At 40.4% G+C, this 9,236-nt stretch overlaps 1 protein-coding gene across 1 annotated transcript; it reads right to left on the bottom strand.

Annotated features, from left to right (window-relative positions):
- Positions 1 to 4,970: 4,970 nt before the first annotated feature.
- On the bottom strand, positions 4,971 to 8,809 carry LOC120121660. The gene is made up of 6 exons (XM_039140976.1): positions 8,492 to 8,809; positions 7,712 to 7,947; positions 7,351 to 7,609; positions 6,312 to 6,491; positions 6,059 to 6,214; positions 4,971 to 5,898 (listed from the first exon to the last, which is right to left on the bottom strand). The coding sequence occupies exons 1-6, from the start codon at positions 8,519 to 8,521 to the stop codon at positions 5,731 to 5,733; spliced, it is 1,029 nt and encodes a 342-aa protein (XP_038996907.1). The 5' UTR covers positions 8,522 to 8,809; the 3' UTR covers positions 4,971 to 5,730.
- Between the last annotated feature and the right edge of the window lie 427 nt (positions 8,810 to 9,236).

Here is a 9,236-nt window from a genome sequence, read left to right on the forward strand (position 1 = left end):
CCCAAGGTGTTGTGGAGTCCCGTCTTGATAGATTGGAGTCCATGGAGGGAAGATTCAAGGTCGAGACGCAACGAGTTCTAGACGAGTTGGGGATAGTTCGAGGGAGGAATGCCCAAGAAGCCGAGGTAATGGCTTTGAGAAGCGAGGTGGATGAGCTCAAGAGGGAGCTACTCATATGCAAGGGAGCAATGAGTGAATAGGGTGTGCTCAAGACCTTCTTGGAAGGACTTAGACCAGGGGCGATGCTCGGGGGAGAGCAAGGTGATGCCCAGAGATTTTCGGAAGCCATAGCTGTAGTCGGAACGCCGACTGAGCTTGCAGATGTCAAGCCAAAGAGCGATGTGTCGTCCAGGCCCATGCCCAGGGATAGTGGCAACAATGGGGGAGACCGGGAAAAGGTGCAGCGGGGAGATGGTAGAGAAAGCTCTTCGAGTGGCCAAGTTGAGCCATCGACTGTTCGCGGCCAAGGAAAGCCATCGGGAAAGAATGGCAAGGCCAAGTTTGGGGAAAAGAAGAGGGGGAGCAAGGAAAAACTGAAATGCTACTTCTGTGATGGTCCTCACTTGATTAGAGGATGTCCCGAGAAGCGTCGCCTTACAACCATCATGAGGATGATGGGAGAAGGGGAGGTAGCGAAAGTTGGCGGAGGCACAAGTAAAAGTGCCAAGTCAAGGAAAAGACTTGGTCCGATTGATGGGATCAATGCGGCCAAGCAAAGATCAAGACAAGGGAAGGCTATCGATGATAAGGTGGCCGAACTTAGAGTAAAGCTCGATGCGATTGCGGGTGTTCAAGCAATCAAGTCAGGGGCAAGACTTGACGAGGCTACATGTTCCAAAGTAGCCGAATCAAGGGGAAAGCATGGTGCGAATACAAGTTCTCAAGTAGTCAAGCCTGGATCGAGAAGTGACGAGACTGCGGGTGTCAAAGCAATCGAGCACAGGAAAGGACCCAGTGTGATAGCAAGTGATAAAGCCGTCAAGCCGAGGGTGCAAAGTGAGCAGGTTCGCTCACAATATGCCAAGATGGAGGCGTGGTCCAAGTTGAGGCGCCTCAGGCATAAGGGGACACTGAAGGAGTATGTGAGCCGATTCAGAAGACTCATGCTCAAAGTCCCAAGTTTGACTGAAGAAGAGGGATTCTTCACCTTCATGTTCGGATTGAAACCGTGGGCAAAGAGGGCGTTGGAGCGAAGGGAAGTCAAGGAGCTATCTGAAGCCTTGACAACCGCGGAGTCCATCAAAAAGTTTTGAGTCAAGAAGAACAAGTCTTCCAAACCAAAGCCGAGAGTCGAAGGTAGCGACAAGAGATTCCGCAATGAAGGCAAGTCGAAGGATGAGGAATGTTGTTCCTCGAGTGGAAGAGTAAGTCCACTCAACAATGAACCGGACGGTGGATCTGGTGATGATGTGTGCACTAGTTCAAGTGACACAGATGCTAAGCCAAGGGTAAGAGTCGAGCAAGCGAAGGGGCGCAAACTTGAGGTGCCAACAGTGTTGCAAGATTACCCGAGGGGAGCCGAGTCATCCAAGGTAACGGATGAGCCCATGATCGAGTTGTCCAAAGAAGAGGACGAACCAAGGATCGAGGGGGCGTTGCGACTTGGCTCAATACGGTTCATTTCTGCCAAAGCAAGTAGAGGCCAAGGGCAGACCGAGTTAACCATGTCCAAGGAGTCGAGACAAGGGCTTACCGAGGATGTTCAAGAGAGGAACAATCCTTCAAAGACTCGTAGACAAGAGTTGAAGGAGGCCAAGACGTTGAGGGACAAGGCAACCGTGGAGACACCACCCATTTCAAAGGTGGGAAGCGAGCTCCAACCTTCGTGTTAGAAGAGAGGAAGCAAGGAGGGGCATCGGACTTTGCCGTGAGAAAGTTACGATGCATGATGACGCAAAGAACTCCAATGACAAGGGTTCAATGCGGGGAGTGTCAGACTTCATTGAGCAAGAAGGGCTGACGCAAAAATTTTGAGTAAATGCCAACTAATCAGAGGGGAAGGTACATCTCAACACTATTCTTTTGTTCTTATGAGCTTGATTTGCAATTTTAAGTGAGTGTAGGTCGGGCAAGACTTAACTCTTAACACGGAAAGAACAAAGTTTGGATGGGATCCAAGACTTTGCCACAAGGGACAAGGAGGTCCAAGCCGAGGCAAATCAAGACTTGTAAGAAGGAGTTCCTACGGAAGAGATGCACTTGTGGGCGTGTTAGCCCATTTCATCATTTGGCGGCAAGAGCCGAAGCAAGCACAACCATTATGGGAGGCCGAGTCCTTATGGGAGGACGTGAGCAAGCGGAGGCGTCGAAAGGCAACCAAGTTGATGTGAACTATGGCATGAAAGATCGGGAAAGTTACATGAGGCAAAAGCCAAGGCAAGCAGTTCGTATGGGAGAACCGCGACAAGCCAAGGCACTGAAGAGTTTCCAAGATGGTGTTGCCTAGGATCGTCGAGTGCATCGACGAGGGTGTCGCTAGGTTCGGTGGGGGAGAATGTCACGGGCTAGAAAATTGGGTCCGAGACATTGGTGTAAGCGTCCGACCAAGAGGTTCAATACTGAGAATCGGGCTTACCGTGACCACCAGACTTAGCAAATTCTTGGAGAATGCTTAACAAGTCCGTGAAGGATCTATTCCGAGGCGTCCGAGAGGAGCGACGAGGGCGATGGGGGCAGTGTTGTCAAGGCTCGTGGATTCGAACCGAGACATGTGAGCAGATATCTGTAAGAGAATTATACAGACTATCGGGCTTGCCCAGAACCATCAGATCTGGCCCATTCCTTGGAGGATTCTAGAAGGATAAGGTTAGGTGGGATTTCCTTGATTTAAGGGATTGGGTTAGGTGGGAATCAATCCTAGCCCTTCATGTAAAACGATCTTAGCCATCGATTGAGAGGTAGCTCCCCTATAAATAGAGAGCTCTCCTCCTCATTTGTAATCACTCAATTCCATTCTTCTCTTTGTGAGAGAGTAATAAAGCTCTGAGGCATTTGCTCTATTCTTTCTGAGTTCTTAGTTCTTTGTTCTTGTTGCCTATCTTGGTGGCCAGGAGTAGCCACCTTCGTGTTAGCACTTCCACACGATAGTCTGACCTTGTGGCTCGGAGTAGCCACGTTGGTGTTTAAAGCTTCCGCAATCCGAAGCCTTGAGGGCTTGGTTCCAACCTTTGTGAGTTTGCACACTCACTTAGCTTGGGTAAGGCTTACTTAGTCGCCGAGAAGACCGAGGAGCGTCTAAAGCGTCTAAGGCCGCACGACCCGTCAGACCTTGACTCTGATATTCCGACGGTGTGAGGCGTCGAAGTTCTGGGGGCTTGACAATATGCTGAGAATGTTTTTCATCCGGTACTCAATGTTGTCTTTTGTGCAATATAAGATTATTTATATTCTCTCCATTTTCTTCTTTTTAAATTATTATTGTACCTTGTTTGGGCATTATGCAATTTGCAGAAAGGCAAAGGAAGATGTTATCACCTTAAGACTAAAGGGTTACAACTTCAAACATTTAAAGCTTTCTGGCACAAATGATATCATTCAGAATTCTATTGGAAATATATTGCACGCTTAACAAACAAAATTCATGGGTAACGTTCGAGCGAACCATAGTCTTCATACAAATCGAGAATCTGCCAAATAGATTTGCTTGAAGATCCTCCACTTGCTCCATAATATTAGGCTTGATATGATCAAAGATTAACACATTTAGCTTTCTTTTATTTGCAGCATTTTCTGAGGAATTAATACAAGTCAAATCCTAACCGATACTCGAAACGGTATCAATAATCCTAATTGATAATCCATAAGAAGTGTAAACATCATCTTAAGCGACACCAACACATTTATTTGGCAATCGAAAGGGAAAAGAAAAAAAAATCTAATGTTGGAGTTAAATGTACTATGCAACAAATTGCTTAAATCTAAAGTTAACCCGGGTTAGAGTTGTTCCTTAGAGAGTCTTGATATCAGACAATAACCCAAAAATCATATGCATTCATGGGTTTTTGATATCATTAGCTACTAAAACATAGTTCGAAAACTCTAAATTTGTGAAAATAAAAGTAAACCTAGGAATAATCCTTACATAATCTAGATAGGAAAATAACAATCGACATTGATCTCACATCGAAAAGTGAAGAAACCGTCGAGAACAATGTGTTCTTACTTGTAGATTAGCATTATCATGAGGATCCAATGACATTTCAGAAAAATAAGATAAAGAGCTAAAGGATTTGGGGAAATAAAAAGACGTGAAGTTTTAGGGTGACGATGGTGAATTGTGAGAAATTAATTAGAGGAAGAGAACCGATGATGGGAAGAAAGCCAATGAGAAGAATCGATTGTCGATAAATGGTTGACAATGTTGAACTATGTATGTTTAGCCATCTAGGATAAAGAATTTGGAGAAGTAAGAAGAATCTGTGAGAGACTATAGGAAAATGACTTATCGAGAAATTTTCGGTAAGTTGTTTTTTGTCTTCTATTCTTTTTTTTTCTTTGACCGTAATTTATTTTCCACAACAAAACATTAGAAAATAAAAAAGTATTTTCCAAAAAATGAAATGCCTCAAACAAACAGAGCCTAAGCCTAAGTATATACTTTATGTCATATCCATTATTTGGATTCGCTTAATAGTACACATTATTCAACAATAATAGAGAAACCTAACCAGATTTGAAATCATTCAAGGACCAAAGTTACTGTCGCCATGCATTACAAGATACGATCTGATTGCAATGTAACGTAATGCACGATTAACACGGCGACCAACCTCCTGATAAGAAACATTTTGACTTTGTTCTGAAGGGAATGACCGGCTCCTTGAGTCCGGGATGTGTGCCTCAAATTGTTTGGTGGCGACTGCGTGTTGACAACAGCTGCTTTATTGACATTAGTCATTTATTTTGTAACCAATAATAGTCATAATTACCTCTTCATATTTTAATCTATATACCAGGAGATAACTCCTAAATTTAAAACCACTCTTTTTTTATGAATAAACGCGAAATGACTACCTAATTAATTTTACTAACAATCTCACTTTCTAATCCTAATATATCCTCATGTATAAGAGCTCCTAATATATCCTCAGAGCTTGTACTGCTACCGAAGCCACTTGGAATGACCTTCCAGTTGAACCAGTTTTGTTACACCGGCCAATCGATTGACCTTTCGTCCCACCTGCTTAAATGAGATTTACCGTTCTTTGTTAACCCAGTCTTGAATATTTTGTAAAATCAGAGGGTTTGTTTGCCTTCGTTTTCCTTGTGATAAAGCTATGAATGTTTCCATGCTGTCAAATTCGATAATAACCTTCCTTGCTCCAATGTTCCATGCATGCACTAACCCTTCTAGTACTCCCCATAGTTCGGCTTCCAATATTGTGCATATTCCTACTGCTCTGGCAAACCCATCCAGCCAATCTCCTTTATCGTAAGGGTGAAGGATTGATTCACCTTTTTCTTCATCATAAGCTCACATATACAAGTTGTCTATTTAAGGGACCCTTTTCCTCTTTATAAGCTCACATATACAAAGCTGTCTATATCATCAAACAAAATTCAAATCAACAAAATAAATGTTACAGTGCTCAATCACCTGACTCGTCAGCATGTCGAAACTTGAAACACCATGCCTCCGTTCATGGCGGCCATCAAACAGGGTGAACGTCTGTCTGGTTAGCTTCTGAAATAAAAATTAGCTGAAGATGGTATCCACACCATTCATTTTTCTTAGTAGTCGGCACGAAGGAAACTTTCATACTCTGTTCCACTTAATGTTCTGTTCACATCATCCCAGTTCTTCACAAAACCCGATAACGGACCTTCATGTATCTTAACCTGGCGACTTGTTAATTCCATCTCTGGAATCCCTAGAAACCCCTGAACGTCTTTTAATTTCTGCAACAATCATGATAAACAACAACATCGAGCGGATAACTGAATTAGAGAAGAATGCTCTTTGAGTACAAATACCATAAAGATAGATACACAATTAATGAAACACAGAACTACTAATGAATTACTAAAAGGATATAGTGACAGGTTGTGACTATCTTACTGTTCGGTTCACGACAAGATCCTCGTAGTACAAAATCATGTGACGAGTGCTGATGAAGTACTCTAAAGCCTTGACAGTAGCCGATCCTACTTCTTTCAGATCACTTATTAATGATGTAAAATTGATTACCGGCTTGTAACTTGAAAGAACAGCGGCCTACATTAAGAAACAAGCAATAAGTTCAAGATTGACCAAAAAGGAATACGCGAATCAGATCGAGAACAGAGAGAGAGAGTTGGGTTCAGACAGAGACCTCTTGATGTGAATGAACATGAGATTTGTGGGTTCCATTCAACAGCTTAGCATGGCGATCATATGAATTGGCAAGCACTGAAACCATCCTTCGAAGTAAATTCCTTCGGAAGAGAAATATGGCAGAAACGCCCCGTTGTTTGAAGTATTCTACGATTTCTTCATGGTATGCCATCAATCCCTACATAACAATACATCTATGGTTAGCTATTGACCATCAAGCGGGTGCCGAAAGGCAAATAATATCCTTCCATCACTGAGGTTACGACCATCTTAATTGCAATCTTTTGCTTCGTTTAACTACAGCCAATCACTGTAATATGAAGACGTGGAAATCAGATATCTAGAAATTAAGTGCAATTTTCTCAGCCGATCCAAAACAAGCATTATTCAATGGCAATCCAAATTCCCTTGGCCAAAGCCCTAATAATTCTTTTTTCCTTTAGAAGGGAATTTATCGAACTTTTTAATTTATTAAAGAACAAGTATTAAGACAGACCAAACACAAACATCAATGTATCTTAGATGCCTCAAGTGAAACTGTGAATACATCATGCCAATACAAAATTGACTATTATCTTTGATCCTTTCTCAAACAATTGGAACAACTTGATAAACGCCATGACTTTATCACTTGAACTTCTAACAATACCTAGGTCAAGACAAACGAACTATGGTTCTCGATTATAAATTTATCTTGAAAAATCGTGTCCGGCACATATTTAGACATCGATATGGGACATAACTTCCCAAGACCCGCCAAATACATGAAAACCTTGAAGGAAAAAAATGAACATGTCCATATCTAACATTCGCACCAAATTCCAGGTAACCTAACAGAAACGAGAAAGATATGAACCCGCCATCAATATGAATCAAATTTCAAAGTTCTAGGGCAGTTTGTAACAGCTCATAATGATATTTCAACCAAGAATGAACTAGAGATCTTGACCACATAGCTGATCTATAATAACGACCACCACAGTTCCAAGTGCAATCATAACCACAAATTTCCACCATCATAAACTACACTATTTTACCTGATTTAGCATCCACTTGAAGCCAACAGCGGCAGAGCACTCATTCTTGGAAGCGCTATTGAGCCAATCTAAATTGTAAACCTTATCCAAAGTTTGTATAATGGTAGAAATATTTTTCCTCCTCTCCATAACAGAGAATATCTCCCCATTTGAGCTAACGTTAACATGACTATTTAACAATGTCTCAAACCATCCACTTCCCGACCTTTGCATCGACAATATGACAAAGAACCTCACCGGATTCTGTGAACATTCACCCCTGGAAAACGATCAAAACAGAAAAACTTAAGCATGCAAATTTGGCTAAACCCCAAATCATAACAAAGAAAACATGTTCAAAATAGAAGGGAATTTAGGTTACCTACTAAAGGTTTCGGGTTTAGGGTAATGTAAGGTAGGAATTTGAGGTTCTAGTTGTGCAGCAATGGTAGTATCTGGAGATGGACTCCCAATGACTTGGATGTTCATCTTGGTTACAGTACTTATTTGCTTCCTACAGATTGTACAGATATAAACACCACATACCATAGTAAACAACAACACTATTGTCCTCAAGAACAGTGGAGATTTCTTAGAAGGCTTTATAATTAGAGTATCCTGCATTGAAAAAGAGAGCATACATAACCAAATTTATCATCAAATCAAAGGATATAGCCAAAAAAAAAAGAGATTAAAAGGATTGGCAGTTTCTAGAGGAAAACCAAATATTATGCGAAATATTTCAAATGAGAAACAAACAGGGAAACAGAAGAGTAAAGTTCAAACAGTAGTGAGTTAAGTAATTTAATATGAAATTACAACTTTAATACAAAAAGGTCCTTAAACAGGAAAGGAAATTTAAATGCAATGTTGGTTTTGAACAGATTAAAAGATCAAATTTAGATCTTAAGAACAAGTGAAAAGAAAAACCAGATCCAAACAAACAAAGAGGTAAACAATGCATTAACCTTCAAATCCACCAATAATGAGTATTAACTTGGAGAAAAAAAGTTAGACTAGGAAATCAAGAAAAACAAACATTTTCTTGGAAAAAATGTCGAGCTTTTAAAACCGACCGACACAACTCAGGGTCATTTAACTAAAAAAATGGAGTCTTTTTTAAGCATTGCAAAAAAAAACAGAAGTTGAAGATAAAGGGTACCTTGTTAAGTACACAGATATACTCCGCCATTGCTATTTTTGCAGAAGCTGAAGCAACTCAAGAAGAGAAAAGAGCAAGAGATTTGAGTGTCTGTGTGTATATAATCACAAAGACCAAGAACAAGAGGTTTGAAAATCCACTTATTCTCCTTCAGATTCTCAGCTACTAAAGAAACCCCAAAGAAAAGCTAAAACCAAAGAGCATAAAAGAGAAGAAGAAGCCAAAGAGAAGAGGTAGCGAAGTCTTTGTTAAGCTTCTTTCTTTTGTGCCTCGTGGGAAACAATGGCCTGAAAGTGAAACAGGCAAACAGCTGTTTTGTTTTAAAGGGTCAAGTGGATGCCCCAAAAATTGTATAATAAAAATATCACGAGCACAATTTATTTTTATAAGTTACTATTTAACTTTTTTTCAAATTTATACAAAGCATCAACATTTTATAAAGACATGAATTATCCAATGTTTATGACTTTGACTTTTATTTGTTGATTATTAATTTTCTTTTAAATATTTTGTTGGAATGGTATTTCCTTCAATCTTTGAATGTTTCAAACGTTGTAAAATTCAATCAATTTTGTTTGTTGGAAAAATAATTGGAATTGGTTAGGGATTTGTTGATATGACTTTGCTTTTTATTCATGGGAATCATGTTTAATTAGTCAGTTGTAGACTTCCTAAATAATATTTCCTTTTGTATTATTATTTTCCCCCACATTTGTTTAACTAATCATAATAATTAATGCTATTT

The sequence above is a fragment of the Hibiscus syriacus genome, unplaced genomic scaffold (genome assembly GCF_006381635.1).
Source record: "Hibiscus syriacus cultivar Baekdansim isolate YM2019G1 unplaced genomic scaffold, ASM638163v2 tig00110377_pilon, whole genome shotgun sequence".
NCBI lineage: Eukaryota > Viridiplantae > Streptophyta > Magnoliopsida > Malvales > Malvaceae > Hibiscus > Hibiscus syriacus.

Excerpts from the sequence above, each read along its gene's own strand:
- LOC120121660 (XM_039140976.1), bottom strand. The coding sequence starts at position 8,521 with ATGGCGGAGTATATCTGTGTACTTAACAAG. Across the intron at positions 7,610-7,711 it reads AAACCCGAAACCTTTAGTAG|GGGTGAATGTTCACAGAATC; the intron begins GTAACCTAAATT and ends ATCGTTTTCCAG. Across the intron at positions 6,492-7,350 it reads TCAAGTGGATGCTAAATCAG|GGATTGATGGCATACCATGA; the intron begins GTAAAATAGTGT and ends ATTGTTATGTAG.